Below are 20,633 nucleotides of genomic sequence, written 5' to 3'. Positions count from 1 at the left end.
CAGGGAAGTGTCGTAAAGCCAGGCCCAGGAAACTTTACCCGGGGTAACAGCCGAGGCGCTTTACGGCGGCGGCTGCTGAGTGAGAGCCTTGGCGGCGGTGGCGGCGGCCGCGGCGGCGAGGGAGGCGGCGGCGGTGGTGGCTGAGTGGCGGCGGCAGCGGCGGCGGCGGCGGGGACCGGTGCGGGGTGAGCCTCCAGGAGGGGTCGGGGAGGGGCCGCGGTGACAGCGCTGGCGTCTGGGCCCTGGCGGACAGCGGCGGCTGGGCTGCGGGGTGGCGTTGAGGGGCCCGGGGTGGGTAAGGGTGGGTGGGTTGGGGGGGAGCGGCGCGGAATTGGGGCGGCAGCGCCGTGAGGGACGGTTTCTGCCTTTGTTCCCCCCCACACACACTCGTGCCGCCCCCCCACCTGCCGTCCCCTCCGCCCGGCGTTGGGCGACAGCGTCTCATGGCCTCCGCTCTCGGTCTGTGTCGCTTCTAGGATGGCGGAGGTACCGCCTGGGCCTAGCAGCCTCCTCCCACCTCCAGCACCTCCGGCCCCGGCGGCGGCCGAGCCCCGCTGCCCCTTCCCGGCGGGGGCCGCGCTCGCCTGCTGCAGCGAGGACGAGGAAGACGACGAGGAGCCCGAAGGCGGCGGCGGCGGCGGCGGCGGTGGCGGGAGCCCGGCGGGCGGCGAGGCGGCGGCGGCGGCGGCGGCCAAGGGGCTTCCGTGCCTCCGCTGCCCTCAGCCGCCGCCGGAGCAGCAGCAGCAGCAGCAGCAGCAGCTCAACGGATTGATCAGCCCCGAACTGCGACACCTCCGGGCGGCCGCCTCGCTCAAGAGCAAGGTCCTGGGTGCAGCCGAGGCGGCCGCCGGCGGCACGGGCTCCAAAGCGACTGCAACAAAAGGAACCGGGGTGCCCTCGGGCGAGAGGCCCCCTCGCTCGCTCTCCAGGAATGCGAGAACTGCGCTCCCCAGCCGGGCCGAGGCGGCGGCCCGCAACGGACTGGCCGAGGGCGCCGAGCCGGAGCCCGAGCCGGAGCCCGAGCCGGAGCCCGAGCCGGAGGAGGAAGACGAGCAGGTGCGGCTGCTGTCTTCGGCCCTGACCGCAGGCTGCAGCTTAAGAAGCCCCTCGGGCAGGGAGGCTGAGCCCGGGGAGGATCGGACGATACGATACGTCCGATACGAATCCGAGCTCCAAATGCCCGATATCATGAGACTGATCACCAAAGATCTGTCCGAACCCTACTCCATTTATACTTATAGATATTTTATCCACAACTGGCCGCAGCTGTGCTTCTTGGTAAGTGCACGGAAGGAAACGTGGGTGCTCCCACAGCCAGGTGCAGGCGGCGCGGGGCAGGGAGTGTGCGGGCCGCGTGGACGCTCGCCCCTGCGTGTCGCGGTGGCGGACGGGATGTGCAGTGCGTGTCCACGCTTCCTAGCGAGTGCACGGAGCCGCTTCGAAGGGAAGACCTCGCCACCCGGGCTGGCCTGGGACCGATGTAGATGCGCCGCACCTGTGGGCTGCGTGGTGGTCACCGGGGGTGGGGGCGGGGGTCTCGTGTCCCGTGGACCTGAGCTCACAGTGTGTGGTCGTGGTGAACTGTCTTTAGCTGCCCTCCCTCAGCACAGGCGTTGAATTTGGTCGTGGCCCTGGTCGGGCGCAGCCCTCGGCAGGACTGAGTGTGTGCACAGGATGCTGTGCGGCCGCAGGTCCTCCAGGCCTGTGCCTGTTCCCTACCGCCACACCAGCCCGCTTCCCCGTGCCCCATCGCAGAGGTGCTAACACTCGGTTCCCGAAAGACTCCTGAAACTGGAGCGAAAATGCCCTTTTGTGAAATGCAGGAAGCTTGAGTGTGAAACTGTTACTACTCTGAGTTTTTTTTTTTTTTTAAGAAACTGGCCATAGATGGGCCTAAACACTGGTTAACCCTGGCTTGTATTGGCTCTATGTGATGAAATTCTTCTTACTTATATGAAAGTGAAAAAGACTTGATATTAGACAAGCTGAATAATACAGTGCGAGTAATTTCCTCACAGAGCTGTTGACCCAGTCTCAGTCTGTATGAAACTTAAATATTAGCTGCAGGTATATGCTTTTTACCATGTACTCACAAACATTGTTCCCCTTGAGTTTGACTAAAAAGAACGTGCTTTTAAGGAGTATTTTATGATATGTGAAGGGAAAAGTCACCACTGATGTGTTTTTTGGTTTGTTTGAACGTGGACTTAGTGTCACTTGCTGAATCCTGGCAGTGTGTTGTGACAGTACTTAAATCTTTCTGATTTCTATAGCTTCGTGGTAATTTGAAAATATAATGTGGGTATTGAAGGTAGTGATAGTTCTGCTATTTTCTGTGTTAATTTTACACAAACTTCAGTTTAATACCTTTGTTTAAACTAGGTATTATTTTATAGTCTAGAAAATTGTTAGGGTTCTAAACCTTGTATCAAAATAGAAGTTCTAAGACATGTCTGTGTCAGTGAATATAGAAGAATGATTTATAGCACTATTATAAATGTCATTAAATACCATTGTAATCGCTAAAAATTGTAGATTGATTTAATTGTGCAGCAGTCCAGCGAAAGTGTATAATTGAATCACATTTTAAATTGAAATAGATGTTTTTCCATCAATTCCAGGAAGTAGTTGCATATATAAATATATATATATGCTATTTAGTCAGTATTTGAGTCCTCATAGTATGTGGACCTTTCTCAGCTTGTCTGCTATTTTAGACTCTGATAAGCTTATTGTTAGTAAACTTTAGCCTTGATTGTATATAGAATCCTCCAAATTCATCAACTGATTTGTACCTTAGCACTTTATAGCCAAAGTTGAAAATTAAATCTTGAATGTCTAGAAGTTGAGATATGCACAAGTGGTTGACCTCTGTAAGATTTACTAGTACAAGAATGAATCTGGAGGTATTTTATTGCACAATAAAACATTAGTTAAAACGGGCCATTTAGAACTGAGGCCTTCATGTTGGCATATTTTTAATTTAAATTTCATGTGAGAACTAAGTTTTTAAATTGTGAATGTTTATTTCATATCATTTTAGAACTGAAAGGGATTCTAGTCTAGCCCAACTTTGTGGTGTTTTTTTTTTTTTCCTTGTATAAAACATTTAAGGATCAGAGTGACTCAAAATGGTTAAATTCCCAGGCAAAGCTCAAACCCTGGTCTCCTGACCTGAAAAATGGCATACCATTAACCTATGTAGTACAGATCATTGTGTGTTACCAAATTATCTTCACCAAAGGGTAGTTTCCCTTAGAAACATCTATTTCATGAGATTGGAAACCTCTAAAATGTTTCTGGTTTCCATGTGTAACGTGTAATGGGTCAAATGGAATATATGAGATTGAACTTTATGAAATTGCCAATACTTGATTGACAAAAATGACAATTCCTGTAATTCTAATTATTGCAACAGAAGTGAAAACAGAGGATGGTGGAAATGTGAGGTGCCATCTACCCTGTACCGAACCAATTTGTCTTTACCTCCTTTGGAGTCACAGCATTTTCAGGTGTTAGTGCGTTTTTGAAGTTCTTAAACTTTACTATCAGCAATGTAATACAGTACTTCCGTTCATTTGTTCTAAATTTAACTTCCCAGCTTCCTCCAGTTTTCTATTTTCAGTGTTCTATATTTGGGAATCTATTTCACACAATTTTTATTTTTCATGGTTTTGTAGGCTGGCAAGCCTTTGGTCTTGTAGAGTTAAGTCTTAATTTTGCTAGAGATTTTTCAGTTCTCATCCTTGGGAAAAAATATTTAAATAGAATGAGTTTCATATGTATGTACAGAAGCTTTTTTAAATTTTTTTTAAGATTTATTTATTTGAAAGATTTACAGAGAAAAAGGATAGGTCTTCCATCTGCTGGGTCACTTCCCAGATGGCCACAAATGCCAGGGCTGGGCCAGGACAAAGCCAGGAGCTAGGAGCTTCTTCCATGTCTCCTACATGGATGTCAGGGGCCCAAGCACTTGGGCCATCCTCCGCTGCTTTTCCCGGGCTTGCAGAAGCTTTTATTTGGAAAAAATTGACAGACAGTTGGCTGGTTCTTGCAAATGTTTATTCATCTGCAGTTTATCAGGGAAAAATATGGTATTGACCTTCCTCACTGCCAGAGGTGATATTAATAACAGTGTATCATTCATTGGGCCTGTTATTTTTAGATGATGTATGCATCTTGATTTTTTGCTCCTATAGATTCTTAATTAGGAAAAAATAAATCTAGCCTAAAACTAGTTGTTATTTCTTCCAGGGTCAAAGGATAAAGATTTGTTTGAAATGGTTTTCAGTTTGAAATTTCTGTCCAGTTGTATTTCATGGCTTTAGTCTTTTTTGGATGACTTTTTTAACTTGGAGGTATAACTATCCTATAGTTTGGAATCCTAGATTAAGATTTTCATTTCACACAAACCCAACATTTTTCTGATTCTTTTAAGTGTACCATTTGGCTTGTGATGAGTTTACATATGTGTGTGCCATATATGTATGTGTGTATACACACCCATGCACATATCTGAATTTTCGGATCAGAAAAGACTGAGTTTGTCAGTCAAGTTTTGTATACATTTCGGACCTTAGGTAGAAATAAATGATAAGTTTTCAAAAGATTTTCAAAAGATTGATTTATTGAGAAGGAAAAACAAGAAATGACAGTTTCAGAGACTTATTGGCCCAAAATGTTTTGGAATGTATGTTAAAACAAATGAATTAGCGTGGGTTATAAAATTTAATCTCTTCAAATGTGACCTAGTTTAGATTTGTGTGAAATTATCTTGCCTAAAAGATTTGAATTATCTTGCCTAAAAGATTTCTCCACAGTATTTTTTTAAAGGAACATTTTACTCAATTTATAGTTAAAATTCAGGTATAAGTTAAAGTTGGCTTCTAATTTTTTAGCTCATTCCTGGTTTTTATTGTTGAAATAATTTTTTTAAATATTTATTTATTTGAAAAGCAGAGTTACAGAGAGGCAGAGGCAGAGAGAGAGAAGTCTTCCATCTGCTGGTTCACCCCTCAAACAGCCGCAACGGCTGGAGCTGAGCCGATTAGGAGCCAGGAACCAGGAACTTCCTTGGGGTCTCCCACACAAGTGCAGGGGCCCAAGCACTTGGGCCATCCTGTACTGCTTTTCCAGACCATAGCAGAGAGCTGGCTCATAAGTGCAGCAGCTGGGACTCAAACCAGTGCCCGTTTGGGATGCTGCCGTTGCTGCAGGTGGAGGTCTAGCCCATTACACCATAGCGCTGGCCATGAGATAATTTCTTTTGAAAAGTTAATTTAGAGAAAGCAAGTACTGCTTGCTGACACATTATTAAACAGTTGGAGATAATGCCCTGTTTATATTTACAGTAGTACAGTATTGTAGAACTTTTTATCAGTGATGGAGTTTTAGCATTCTCTTTTTTTTTTGACAGGCAGAGTTAGAGACGGAGAGAAAGGTCTTCCTTCCGTTGGTTCACCCCGCAGATGCCGGCTATGGCCGGCGCAGATCCGAAGCCAGGAGCCAGGTGCTTCCTGCTGGTCTCCCATGCGGGTGCAGGGCCCAAGCACTTGGACCAAGTGATGGAGTTTTAGAAAAACAGTTTCAATGATGACACTGGAAATCAGTAAAATGGATGATTAGCATTATTTATCTTGTAGCCTTTCAGTGCTCTGGAAGGCTTTATGTTTTTATTAAAATAGAAGGCTCTGTATATCATGATTTTAAGTATGTGTTGTAAAGCTCTGATTTTGAGCTATAAAAATTTATATAAAAATATAAAGAGCTTTATGACAGATACCCACTCTGGCAAAGATATCTTAAAAATGAGGCCATCGTAAATTTAGTGTTTGTAGCACTTCAGTAACCGCTTGAGTATAATTTGAGCAATACCTGATAATTCTTTTTCTTATTAGTATTTGTTTATACTTCTTCTGCTGAAAATCTAACTACCATCAGGTATTACTATTATGTCTTACATCCGTCTCCCATTAAAGCTTTATTATAATTGTTTAAACATACAATACTCTGCTGATTGCTGGTGGACAAGTTTTACAATATTTTGTCACATCCTACTGAATAAATGTTTTTCTTGAAACAATTTTGTTCACATATACCCCCTTCCCACTACTTCAGGTAGATCTTTACTGCAAATAATTGTAATTATGAGTATCTCATGTGTAATCTTAAAAAGTACTTGAATATTTCCTTGTGGAAATCTTGCCTTTGTTCCCATAGGCTTTAATAATCCTAAGAAATTAATGTTCTAAGTACTGAGAGATTGTAAAGCCAGAACATTTGAAGGATTCTGGGATTTAGATTTCTGAACCTTCTGTGATTGCTCTTTTGCTAGACTTTGCATTATCTCTTTCTTCCTCAAAAATGCTGACACATGGTTGGTTGCTATTTTCACTGGGTGATTCTGCAGTACCTGATGGCAATATATTCTTCATAACTGTTTGTTTATTTTTAAGGCCATGGTAGGGGAAGAGTGTGTAGGTGCCATCGTTTGCAAGTTGGATATGCACAAAAAGATGTTCCGCAGAGGTTATATAGCCATGTTAGCTGTGGATTCCAAATACAGGAGGAATGGCATTGGTAAGAAAAATAATATTTCGCTAAAAGAAAGCATAATATTTTTGTTTCTGTGTTTTGAAACCAAAGTCTTAAATGTAAATATGTGGAAATGAATGTGAAGGTAAAGGAAGAAAGGTAAGAAGATTTTATATTTCAAAATGTTTTTAAGAAATGCTTGAAATGAATTGTTTTCTTAATGTTTATTTCCAAGATCTTTTTAACAGTTAGGTGATCAATTTTCTTCTAATCATATTCAATGTTTTGCATCATACTAAATACTGCAATTTTTAGTTGTATTATGAGGGTACTTGAGCCCAGCCCGTAAGCAGCTCCCTGTACATGGGTTAAGTAGACCTCAGCCAAGCCAAAATTATGGAGAAATTACCATTACTTAGTGGTGGCCATTAAACATTATGTTAGAATTCAGAAACAACCAAGAGTAGAATCGAATATTTCTTAACAATTCCTAGACTCTCTTTTATTCATGACTCCACTTTTCCTAGCATGTTGAATTCAGTTTTTAAGCCCCTCCCCCTCTTGATTTCATCTTACACTCATGGTTCCTAATGGTCAGTAGAATCATCCCTGGATGGTTTAAAAACATGCATAGAGCTCTCCTCCTCAGAATCTTGTTTGTCCTGTCAGTGGTGTATGTAAGTTCTCTTGGCTTCTAAGTTTATATTTGAATATTTGCCACTTAATTTGAGATAATCATTGTAGAGGTGATCAAGATAGAAACTAGCATTTGACATTTTCAGTGCTTGTTATGAATATAAATTTAGGTGTCTTTAAGAAACTACACTTTTGTGTCATTAATACTCACATCTGTATTCTAGGTACTAACTTGGTTAAGAAAGCTATTTATGCCATGGTTGAAGGAGACTGTGATGAGGTAAGTCTTTCTAAATGTTTGTTACCTTAGATGCTGGGCAGTATTGACTATTTTTGTAAATGTTCTATAATAATTCAGATTTCATTACAGACTATTTAGACAAATGAAGCTTGTGGAGAAAATTATATTCCATTTACAAACACATGGATTTTGACTTAATACAAATTTTAAGAAAATGATAGTTAGAGGCTTTGTTATTATTTAAGTCATTTAAGAAAAGTAGCTCTCTTACAAACTCAACTGTAGTTTGCTTACATGTTGTCCTTAATGTTCTAACACTTTTTTTTTTAAAACCATGAGAAATTTGCCAGCCCGTATGGAAGACATTTCATATTTGAAAAATCAGCAATAGTGATAGGTCGGGAAGGGAGCAGATAATAGCTTTAAATGTAGAGCTATCCGTACATTAACATGAGAGCATCTTTAGCTTATCGTGTCTGATGGCAGGCATAATTTATTTGTATCTTGCAGCACTGTATATTTGCTAGGTGCTCAATAAATAGTGGTAATGTTTGGGAACATTAACATTTACCATTGTGCAGTGTAGAAGGGAATGAGTATAGGCCGGCGCCGCGGCTCACTAGGCTAATCCTCCGCCTTGTGGCGCCGGCACACCGGGTTCTAATCCCGGTCGGGGCACCGGATTCTGTCCCAGTTGCCCCTCTTCCAGGCCAGCTCTCTGCTGTGGCCAGGGAGTGCAGTGGAGGATGGCCCAAGTACTTGGGCCCTACACCCCATGGGAGACCAGGATAAGTACCTGGCTCCTGCCTTCAGATCAGCGTGTTGCGCCGGCTGCAGCGTGCTGGCCGCGGCAGCCATTGGAGGGTGAACGAATGGCAAAAGGAAGACCTTTCTCTCTGTCTCTCTCTCTCACTGTCCACTCTGCCTGTCAAAAAAAAAAAAAAAAAAAAAATTAAAAAAAAAAAAAAGGGAATGAGTATAGATATCTTTGTAATCACAGTAGTGACTAAGGAGGAGCAAAGTTGTACTTTGTAATTCTTTGTAATTTTATGAGCAGGACAAATGACAATTGTCTTTATTGTCAGAGCAGATATGCCTTAAGGGGTTCTCAAAATACATGAAATTAGGGCTTTTTTTTTTTCAACAGATAGACTTTAATAAGTAATTTGGTGAGTTTGAAAAGTAGTTTTTTTTAAATAAAGTGTTTATACAGTCATTAAACATGTATTTTTGATTAAAAAATTTCTTCACCATGTGCTTTTTGGCTTTTTTTTAAATATATATATAAAGATTTGTTTATTTGAAAGGCAGAGTGACAGAGAGAGAATCTTCCATGTGCTGGTTCACTTACCAGATGGTCACAACATCCAGGGCTAGGTACCAGGAACTTCATCAGGGTCTCTCACATGGGTGGTAGGAACTCAGCAGGTGAGCCATCATCTACTGCTTCCCAGAAGCATAAGCACTGAGCTGGATTGGAAGCAGAGTAGTCAGGGCTGGAACTAACAGCCCAGAATGGGATGGCGGCTTCCCAAGCATCAGCTTAATCCACAGCACCACAACTCCTGCCCTGTCTTTAACTTGTTATCCTCCTCTCTGCCTATAGCTCCTGTAGTCATGATATACACATTCCCACTTTCTAAGCATACCTTTATGCAATGTGTTTCATGCAAAAGAAATATTCTGCAATAATTGCTACTTAAATGTGAAGGTATCTTATGAACATGTTTTTATGTTAGAATACGAAGATTTACTGAAGAGTGTTCTCATATTCCTTGTTCATATGATCTGTATTCTGACAGATCACAGTAAATGGTGGTTGTATGAGAAGGCCTGTAGACATAGTGGGTAGCACACTGATGGCATCCTGATTGATTAAAGAAAAGAAATTTTACATCAAATAGGTAGTATGTGGGTGAGGAAGGATCTCACAGCTTCACAGCTTTTAATATCCAAAAGTAAAAAGTGCAGTAAGCTGAGTCATTTACATGGCTGTTAACTAAAGTTTGCAGGAGAGAATTGGGCTGGGTATGTGTAAGTCTTTGTTTGGACCATAGCCATACTGGCTTAGCTCATCAAGAAGAGAAGTCAGGCTTCTCGAAAGTTGCTTGCTGCTTTCCAGACCATTAGCAGAGAGCTGGATTGGAAGAGGAGCAGCCGGGATACAAACCTGCATCTATATGGGGATGCCGGTGTTGCTGGCGAAGGCTTGACCTGCCCCAGAAGTTGCTTAATGGTGCGGAGAAATCTTTGGAATGACAGACCTTGTTTTGATCTTCTGAAGAATGGAGAGTGATTTCTCGGGAACTGGGATGCTGTGAGCAGGGACTCTATAATGTTCTTGTGGTTAAGCCATTTTTGAGTTATCCTGGTCGCTGTCCTACTCTCCCTGTGTGTTTTACTTTAACTGGTCAAATGTTGAAATGGTAGTGGCTTTTCTTTGAAAGCTCAGAGGTGTGATACAAAAGCTATGAGGTGTGATATAGAGATGTTTCTTATTTTGTTTCAGTCTCAAGGTTAAATCCTAATTTAGTGATATATTTTAGGATGGAAATATTCTCTTCATTGTGGGCCTAAAACTCTAATGCTGGTGTTTTGTTTTTCTTACTTTTAAAATTACTTGGACTAAAATGAGGATAGGTCCATGAAGTTTTCCTGTTGTATGATTTTAAATGGATGATTTTTGCAGTTTGAATACTCTTGCTTGTAGATTAGAGCACTTTTTCTTAGTTTTAAAAAAAAATTGCTTATCCATGTCCCATATCGCTCAGATAGACTTTGATGTGTGAAAAGATAGAGCTCTTGTTTACTCTTAGTGAGCTTAGTGAGGCTTTCATGTTCCCTTTCATTTCTTTTTCTTTCTTTCCTTCCTTCTTTTTTTTTTTTTTTTTTTTTTTTTTTTAAGATTTGCTTGCTTATTTGAAAGAGTTACAGAGAGAAAGATCTTCCATCTGCTGATTCACTCCCAGTTAGCTGACATGGCTGGGGCTGGGCATTGAGTGCATTACCTATTACAAAAAAGGAAGGTAAGAATAACATGAAAGGTGCAATTGATTCTGTCCAGAAGAATCAAAGAAAACTTAAAGCAGTTAGTGGTATTGGTTCCAAAGCCAGGAACCAGGAGCTTCTTCTAGATCTCCCATGTAGGTGGCAGGGGCCCAGGCAGCTGGGCCATCTGCTGCTTTTCCCAGGTCATTAGCAGGGAGATAGATTGGAAGTGGAGCAGCCAGGACACTGAACTGGAGCCCATATGGGATGATGGCATTGTGGGTAGCAGCTGTACATCACTGTGCCATGACGCTGGCCCCTTCATTTGATTTTAAATGAGCCCTTGTTTCCCTTTTTCCTTTCTGATCTTTGATAAAAGAGTGTGTGTGGCTTCCATTTGCTTTTATTACCATTTCATCCTATTTGGTTTGGTTTCTGCCTCCGCTTCAGTGAAACTACTTTATTTTCATTGATACATCTGGTAGGTTTGGTAGCTTCTTGGTCCTCCTCTGCTTATCAAAATATTTCTCAGTCTTTAAGACCCAATTCACATACCGTTAACTGTTTTAAGTTTTCTTTGATTCTCCTGGACAGAATCAGTTGGACCTTTTGTTTTTCTTAATTTCCTCTTTTGTAATAGTTAATGCACTTAAGTTCACTTAGTCTTTGCCTATGCCTCAGTCCTTGTGGGGACAGAGATGGCTTTTCATGTTTATTATGCCTTTTCTTGCTATATTAGTAGCACTTGTGTGGATTTTTTTTTAAGATTTTATTTATTTATTTGAGAAGTAGAGTTACAAACAGTGAGAGGGAGAGATAGAGAAAGGTCTTCCGTCCATTGGTTCATTCCCCAAATGGCTGCAACAGCCGGAACTGTGTCATTCTGAAGCCAGGAGCCAGGTGCCTCTTCCTGGTCTCCCATGTGGGTGCAGGGACCCAAGCACTTGGGCCATCTTCTACTACTTTACCAGGCCACAGCAGAGAGCTGAATTGAAAGAGGAGCAGCTGGGACTAGAACCGGTGCCTATATGGGATGCCAGCACTGCAGGTGAAGATTAATCCGCCTATTGCACCACGGCACTGGCCCCAGGTGTGGCATTTTTGATGGAGTACCTGATTCATAAATATCTGTTGGTTAGTTCTGTGCCTCCAGAATGTATTTTGTGCCTCTTTTTTTAAAAGCACTTTTGAAATTTGACTTGTATAATTAGTTGTTAGCTTATCTTTCTAAACTTTCAGTAAGCTTTCTAAGAGCAGCAATTGCTTAGCTTTTGTGTACTGTGTATAAAATTAAAAAAAGAGCCTTTGCAAGGTTTAACCACATTGTTAGAATACCTTTTTGTTTAAAAACAATTAAATGTGAAGATAGCCTTTGTATATAATTCATTGTTCTGAGGGAAATTTTGAAATCATACTTCTTCAAGAATACAGTGGCCAATTGTAGAGCAATAAAAGTGTGATTTTACTTTAATTCTGACCAAGCTTCCTGCCTTCCAGGAACTTCCAGCCTGCATTATTGAAAAAGTGCTATTTAACCTGTATTGGTTTGCTTTATCCTGATAATGGTTCATTGCTAAGGGAATCAGTGGAACATATGACTATTTGTCTTTAAACAGAATTCAATTTTGGCAGATTTCTTTAGGACTAAGAAAACCTCATTATCTTTTGTCTTGTTATATAATACCATGTATTAGAAGAGTAGTTTTATAATACATTCCTAGTATAAACCCAGTTTTTACGTTAATATGTTATAAGAACTTACTAAGTATTACAAAGTACTTTTTTCTGGTTAAAGGTTAGTCTTTTCTCCCCCTTATTAATATGTATATTTTAAAGTTTTTACTTATTTATGTGAAAGGCAGAGTGACAGAATGGAGGGAGAGACAGAGGGAGAAATCTTCCACCCATTGGTTCACTCCCCAAATGCCCACAGTAGCCATGACTAGGCCAAACTGAAGCACGGAGCCAGCAACTCCATCTAGGTCTCCCACATGGGTGGCAGGAACCTAAGTACTTGGACCATCATCTTCTAGGATGCTCATTAGCAGGAAGCTGGATTGGAAGCATAGGCAGGAGGACTTGAATCTGGGTACTCTGATAAGGGGTATGAGTGTCCCAAGCGGTAGCTTAACTCACTTGCTACAACGCCTGTCCTTGGTGTTATCTGTTGTGTCAAGTAGCACATAATTTCTTTGTTTAGAAAAATGAGTATGCTAATAAGTATGCTAAGTAGTTACATTTTAACTAGATTACCCTTTGTGTATTTTTTTTCTATGTAATTGGTCCTTATTTTATTAATCAGTGATAGTGCCATCAAATCTGAATTCAACTCTTAATCATAACTCAAGTGTGTATTTGTGTAGCTATAGTTGGCTTCATGTATATTTTGAATATTTTAGATTGCCAGATATTAAATCCAGGTGGATTTACATCCTCTCAAGTAGGTTATATGTCGCATTTGCTTTATGGAAAGAGTGGATACTGTTCAGCTCTGGTTCTTATTTGTACTGTGCTCTGTCCTTGCTCTACTGGTGACCTTGAGTTTCAGTCATCTGTAAAGTGGAGATAACCATATCAATTTCATTGGGCTATTATGAAAATAACCCATGTGAGTAGCAAGGACCAAGCACTTGGGCCATCTTCTGTTTTTCTCAGGCTATTAGAGAAAGCTGGATCTGAAGTGGATAGGATGCCAGCATTGCAGGCAGTGGCTTTACCCATTACATCATGATGCTGACTCCTGTCATTTCTTTTTATTTTTGTGAAATCAATTCCATGTTTCCTGTTGTAGGTTTGTAATGTTTTCGGCCCCCCTCCCCTTTTTTTAAGATTTATTTATATTTTAGAGGCAGAGTTACAGATGGAGAGGGAGAGACAGAGAGGAGTCTTCCATCCTCTGGTTGACTCCCCAACTGGCCACAACAGCTGGAGCTGCGCTGATCCAAAGCCAGGAGCCAGGAGCTTCTTCCAGGTCTCCCACATGGGTGCAGGGGCCCAAGGACTTGGACCATCTTCCGCTGCTTTTTCAGGCCATTAGCAGGAAGTGGAACAGCCAAAACTCAAACCAGCACCCATATGGGATATCAACGCTATAGGCAGAGGCTAAACCTGCTATACCACTGCGCCAGCCCCTGTCGTGTTTCTCTTATTGAATTACCTTGATTTAACATTTTAGCTGTAATTGGGTATTGATCTAATAACAGAAATTCAGGAATTTAACTGAGTGAACTGTTCAAAACTAAAAACTTGTATTGATCAGACCTAGTGCCTAGGCTCTAAAGGAATGCATACATTACTAGAAATTGAGTTGTGCTTTTGTTAAGAACAGAGAAACTGTTGACTTAATTCTTAAACCAATTCGAGGTCTTTGGAGAAATATTTTCATTTGATCCTGAACTATTAGTCACTTGATCATGAACTATTTAGTTGATTTTAAAAGATTCAGGTTTAGCACGTGATTTTTTTTTTTTTTTAATTTTTTTATTTTTTGACAGGCAGAGCAGACAGAGAGAGAGACAGAGAGAAAGGTCTTCCTTTTGCCACTGGTTCACCCTCCAGTGGCCGCCACAGCCGCCACACCACGCTGATCCAATGGCAGGAGCCAGGCACTTATCCTGGTCTCCCATGGAGTGCAGGGCCCAAGCACCTGGGCCATCCTCAACTGCACTCCCTGGCCACAGCAGAGAGCTGGCCTGGAAGAGGGGCAACTGGGACGGATTCCAGTGCCCTGACCGGGACTAGAACCCTGTGTGCCGGCGCCGCAAGGCGGAGGATTAGCCTAGTGAGCCGCGGCGCCGACCCCGTGATTTATTCTTAAGAATTAAACGCATTCATAGTTGCCTTCAGATGTCGCTTTCTCTTTAAGTGCTAGGGTTATTCAAAAGCATGGCAGTGCTTTTGTTTAATATGTATTTATGCAACATGATGGAAAGCGCTAATTAAGTCTTCTGTGGGTCAGGAAGCCACTGTGCAGGAGGTCCGCATTGGTCCCTGCCTTGTTGGGCTCTAGGAGAGATGACGTGGAGCACTGCAGAGTGCTGTGTGGGGGATAAAGCAGTGTGGGTGTCGCCCAATCTGGAAGTGACAAGCTAAGACCAAAAGTGAGGAGGGTGGGAAGAGCATTCTGCTAACAGAAAATAGTTTGCCTCGAAATATTAAGATGGGAAAGATCATTGTGGGTTCCAGAAACTTAAAGTTTAGTGCTGACTGTGAAAAGCAAGAGGAGAAAGCCTTAAAGCAAAGCTGGAGATGTACAGGCCATATCTTGTTGCCTTTTAGATCTCTGTAGATTATTTTTAGATGAAGACAAAAAACAGTTCAGTGTTTTTAGTAGGGAAGAAGAGCATCACTGTAACTACTAGTGGAGAATGAGAGACCTCTTGAGTTAGGAGGCAGCTTGGACTAGGATAGGGAAGATAACCAGATTGAGAGGTTGAAGAGGAAGAATTGACAGTACTTTGTGCTTGCTTGCATGTATGTAGATGGTGGAGGCCATAGTGATTCAGAGATGATTGTTAATGTTGCAGATTTGAGGCATTCATACCAAGGATTTGAGATGCTGTTTACTGAGATAAGGGATTGATTGTGGAGAAAGATCATGAGTTCAGTTTTGTGTAGATCAGTTGTGAGGGTACTGTCTTTTCTCTGTTACTGATATCTATAGTTTGAATTCTTGTCATTTTTTTTAAGAGACTCATGCTTCATTTGCACTTTGTATAATTCTACCTTTCCATTCCCCCCACAACTCAACACTTGAAGGTTATGGCCCTAAGCAATAGCTCTGGTTCACTGTGTTGATTCTCAAGGATGTAGGTTGCAAATCAATAGAAAAGATACCTATGAATATAGCTATGTAAATAAAAGTTGGGAAGATGAGGTAGAGACCGATTTTGGTAGAAATAAACCAAGAAGGGGCTGGTGCTGTGGCATAGCAGGTAAAGCCACGCCTGCAGTGCCGGCATCCTATATGGGCGCTGGTTTCAGTCCTGGCTGCTCTACTTCTGGATCCAGCTCTCTGCTGTGGCCTGAAAGCAGTGGAAAATGGCCCAAGTCCTTGGGCCTCTGCACTCACGTGGGAGACCCTGGGGAAGCTCCTGGCTCCTGGCTTCAGAGCAGCCCAGCTCAGGTCTTTGTGGTCAGTTGGGGAGTGAACCAGTGGATAGAAGACCCCCTCCCCTCCACCTCTGCCTCTCCTTCTCTCTCTGTGTAACTCTGATTTCCACGTAAATAAATCTTTTTTTTTTTTTTTTTTAAGTATTCAGAAGTATCAATTCTTCCATGTCAGAGTTACTAGTTCAGAAGTAACCAAAAAGACCCAACTGGAAGTTAATGCAAAGTTCGCTTTTGTTAAGTGTTGATATTCATGATGTCTGGACCAGTAGTTTTCAAAAACATAGTTCCTCAATCAACAGCAGAACCATCACCTTGCAGTTTGTTAAAAATGCAGATTCTTATATCCCATCACAAACCTCCTGAGAAACTGGTGGTGAGGCTCAGCATTGTATTTTAATAGGATAGTTATGATATACCTTAATGTTTGAGTACCCCAGTCTGGGTTCGGCAGACTTTCTCTTCTGCAAAAGGTCACATAGTAAAGTACTTGAGGCTTGTGAAGAAGCATAGGCAACTCTGCCCTCCTATCGAGAAAATAGCCACAGGCATTATGTAAACAAATGAGTGTGGCTTTGAAAACTTTACTTAAAATATCACAGCAGGGGGCCGGCGCTGCGGCTCACTAGGCTAATCCTCCGCCTAGCGGTGCCGGCACACCGGGTTCACACCGGGTTCTCGTCCCGGTCGGGGCGCCGGATTCTGTCCCGGTTGCCCCTCTTCCAGGCCAGCTCTCTGCTGTGGCCAGGGAGTGCAGTGGAGGATGGCCCAGGTGCTTGGGCCCTGCACCCCATGGGAGACCAGGAAAAGCACCTGGCTCCTGGCTCCTGCCATCGGATCAGCGCGGTGCGCCGGCCGCAACGCGCTGGCCGCGGCGGCCATTGGAGGGTGAACCAACGGCAAAGGAAGACCTTTCTCTCTGTCTCTCTCTCTCACTGTCCACTCTGCCTGTCAAAAAAAAAAAAAAAAAAAAAAATCACAGCAGGTACACAGAACTTAAGTCTGTAGTGTGCACACTCTGGTCTAGGGTCTCGACAATTGTAGTTGTCAGGATAAATGATGACATTAATGAAAATATGGGTATTGAAGATCAATCTGGATAATTTCAAGTACTGGTTTACTTTTCAAAACCTTTGTTGATTATTTCTTTTTTGTCACCTGTCTCCTCAGATTAATAATTCATCTTTGTTTTAGAATAAAGCATACACTCTCATTGCTAAAAATTTAAAAATCATAGAAATGAGAACAGAAAATAAGTGCTGTTGATCCTACCTCCCTTGACTCAACAATAATTATTGTTACGATTTTGATGCCTACTTTGCTTGGTTCTTTCTGTTTATTAATATGTATTGTTATAATTGATATGTATTGTTTTCACAGCAATTTTTAAACAAATTAATAGATGTTTTAAAATTGATCTGATTTGTTTACTTTGCAAGTGGTTTTTCAAATTATGATATTACAACAACTTTCTTTCATTTCTTTGAAGGTTGTTTTGGAAACAGAAATAACAAATAAGTCTGCTTTGAAACTTTATGAAAATCTTGGTTTTGTTCGAGATAAGAGGCTGTTCAGATACTATTTAAATGGAGTTGATGCACTGCGACTTAAACTGTGGCTGCGTTGAGAAACTGACATCAAGGAGCAACTTCTAACCATGCAGAGTCGACCTTTGCATGCAATGCAATTTGTACAGAATTGCTTTGCAGGTGGATTTCCTAATTTCCATGCAGCTCTTCTCTGTCAGTGTCTCGTTGAGTGTCGCACAATATTTGTTGCACTTTGGCATGGCGCATTTGTTCTGAATTAAAAGAGATTGTTTTAAACTTCAGGAGTTCTTTTGGTACCGAGAAGATGTGCCAGTTGATAGCCAAGATTTGTTTGTTCATTTGCAAAGTCTGCTGACAATGTTATTTGCATAGTGATCATTTTATTACAGAACCAGTAAGTGGAACATGGTTTTTGTTCTTAAAAAAGCCATTATAGATTGTAAAAGTCTCTAAGTATATTAACATTTCACACAAAACCTACCATAGTTTTCTGAAGGGGGTGAGAGAACAGCTTCAATTTTAGGTTTTATTATTATTTTTCAATATTAAATTTCCCAGTCTTGAATATTGGTACCTCATTGATTAGTGAATGAGAAAATGTAGAATGGGGTGTCTTATGAGTAAAGTTAACAATTAAGTTGTGTCTGCCAGTGCCTGTGTAGATAAACATGTTTGTCTTCATCTTAGCTTTTGAATGCATGCTGTCCTTTTCTTTTCTTTCAGGCCTTTACAAACAAACTTTTGTTTTTATTTAAATTCTAAATTTGATAATAAATTATTTCAGATTTTTATAATTTGGATACTTTTTCCAGGTGAGTGACAGAGTGGTTTACTTTAGAAGTCCCTTCTTTCATTACAGTAAGAAGTTGAATCTAGTTGGAAAACCTTTGAGGAATGGCTCCAAGGGGATGACAAAAGTTGACGGAGATGGGAATTACTGGGTTTTGGATGCACTTTTTTTTCTTTTTGTTGAGAGTGAGGGAATTTTTGGAAAACAATAGAAAATTAATGTAAATTGGTTTGATCTTATTTAATCAAAATTATTGCTAAGCTGTGAAGAACAGCTTTTATATAAAGTAGCTGGACTTTTTTTTTTTCCCACTTGATTTGGATTCACATTGCTTCCATTTCTTAAAATGCTTCACTTTGGTTCTTGTTCTTGGGAATAAATTTCAGGATGCATTGTATTAACTTTAAGCTGCTTTTATTTTCCTTTCACTTACATGAGCAGATTCTTCAAGGAGCTTTGCTTTATTGCTCCAGAAAAACAAAAGGAGAAAATGCAAATCTTTTTTTGGAATGAGTTCTGTGGGTTTTCTTAGCAGCCACCATGTTATTAGTTACATGTGTTGGCTACTCAGTGCAGTGTAACAAGTTTTAAAATCAGTTATCTTCAGTTGGGTCAGTAAACCTGTGATGGATAACTTATTTAACTGGAAAACCTAGGTACCCATAAGAAAAAAGATTCTTTGTGAAAATGTCTTGTAGGACTTTATGTTATTGTTTGCATTTGAATATGCTTTACTTCTGCTTTAGGACTTGGTTTGAATTTTATTTTGTGGCTATAATTACTGTATTTTTTTTTTAAACCCTACCTCCATTAACAGTTGATATAAAGCCCCTTTTCAGGAAAGTTTGTTGCTTTTTTTTTTTTTTTTTTTTTTAAGGAAAGCTGCTCTTTGCTCAGTATAGTGTTTTGAAAAGGTGAACATGGTCAAATAATTTTACAAATAAAGATACACAATTTATATTTGAAAATAAAAACTTCCTGCTGGTGGGATCATTTGTAGTTCCTTATTTTAAAGAAAACTTTTTTCTTTCCATTTTATCTTCCATTTTATGTTGTTCTTGAAAGTTTAATGGACAGGATATTGGTTATGAAAAATATGGCGACCACCCAGTGCTCAGCTTTTCAGCTAATCATTTTGAGTTTGCTTCTGGTCAAACTTCAGTTGGTCTCTAGTGTTTAGAATACCAATCATAGTGATGCTTCTGTGGTTATTTTTGAAATGAAGGAAACTAAAACAATATACTTAGTCTCCAAATTTTATTCTACCCCTCTGTATTTGGCTTGCTGGTTCGTAGGTAATGATTGTTAACGAACGTACATTGGCTTGACTGACTAATGAGGACGGTTGTCAAGCAGATACGTGCCAGATTATCAGTTCAATCATTTTGGTCTTTTGTCAGGTTGTCAATTCCTGACCTTTTCCCCCAAGAATTTCCGAAATAACTGAACTGATTGGGATTTGTTAACATGACTTTAACTGTGACTAAAAAGTCAAATGATTACCATATAGTTCCACTGGTTTATATTGAGTTTCAGTGTATACCTTACATCTCTAAAATTGGGTATATAAAAATTGCTAAGTAAACTAAAATTTTCAGCTTTAGCATGATAACTCAGCACCAGAATTAAAAGTCTCCAAGTTGAGGCAGCATCAAACATTATTTTTTGATATTAAGCATTCATTTGTCTTATACAAGCTTAAATACAATTCAGTTATACTTTGATAGAGGGGGTTCACTTGGCAAGAACTGAGCAAAATTGGTGCAACTTTCTTTTAATGGGGTGCTGTCTCTTTTTAAGACTGACTGTACTATCCACTGACACTGGTTTGGCAGTTGGTACTGCTGAACATTTTAATACATGCTACCATGAAGCTGTATATGCTAGTATTGAAGAAGCTAACGGGTATACTACCATTTTTGATGTGTGGGCTGATTATAATTTCCCTTACATTGGGATGAAACTGCTTTAGAGAAGTTCACAGATCAGAAACCAGACAGTAATTTTTGAATTTGAAGCCAGTAAAAAAGAAAAAGTTACTGATAAAAATTGGTTGTAATAATTTGTTTCTTGCCCAAATTACCTTCCACACTTGCTCGACAAATCTGTGTAAAGAGGTTTGTCACATTTTAACTTACCTTGCCCCGTGTTATTATATTGGCTGACATGTATAAGACTGGGTGTGTATATTTATTGTGGTGTCTAAAAATCATGAGGTTCATCACTTTCCCAGGATCACAGATTAAATCGTATGAGTAGTGCATCAGAGTCGCTTCCAGTGCGCCATGACACCACTAACATGAGTGCTATGATGTTGCAGGGCCTCCAGGTTTGTAAAAACATAACCATAAGTTATATTGACGTCAGGTATGAGCTGAGTATAAAATATCACGTGTATCTCAAAATATTGGACTGCTGTGTGATGACTGGATATTGCTGCCTAATTTGTCTCGTATCTTTTTGGAGAGAGAGATTTAATGGGATTTGAAATGTGCAAGCTGTCTAAATAAGATGCAGTCAAATAAAGTATGGTTAAGTTGTGTTTGCATTTTTCTTTAAGATACAGCTGTGTGCATTTTGTGACTGGATTGTTTTGCTTTGCCCTACTAAGAAGAACAACAAGCAATCTATTGTGCTTCCTGCCTCCTGTTCAAGCGTCACTCGGAAGAAGTGATAGGCCATTGTTACTGTCTGCTTTGTGTTCTGAGAAAGTCAACTTGGAAGTAACATGAACTGGTTTTTCCTAAAAGCACTCGTAGTTGATTAAATCAGATCCCAGTACACA

At 40.9% G+C, this 20,633-nt stretch overlaps 1 protein-coding gene across 1 annotated transcript; it reads left to right on the top strand.

The window, feature by feature from the left end:
- Window positions 1-54: 54 nt before the first annotated feature.
- NAA30 (N-alpha-acetyltransferase 30, NatC catalytic subunit) lies at window positions 55-20,407 on the top strand. The gene is made up of 5 exons (XM_008269799.4): window positions 55-185; window positions 477-1,278; window positions 6,456-6,579; window positions 7,395-7,450; window positions 16,998-20,407. The coding sequence occupies exons 2-5, from the start codon at window positions 478-480 to the stop codon at window positions 17,133-17,135; spliced, it is 1,119 nt and encodes a 372-aa protein (XP_008268021.2). The 5' UTR covers window positions 55-185; window position 477; the 3' UTR covers window positions 17,136-20,407.
- The last annotated feature ends 226 nt before the right edge of the window (window positions 20,408-20,633 follow it).

The sequence above is a fragment of the Oryctolagus cuniculus genome, chromosome 12 (assembly GCF_964237555.1).
Source record: "Oryctolagus cuniculus chromosome 12, mOryCun1.1, whole genome shotgun sequence".
NCBI lineage: Eukaryota > Metazoa > Chordata > Mammalia > Lagomorpha > Leporidae > Oryctolagus > Oryctolagus cuniculus.
The sequence above is the reverse complement of the archived record's forward strand: the minus strand, read 5'-3'. Positions and strand labels throughout refer to the sequence as shown.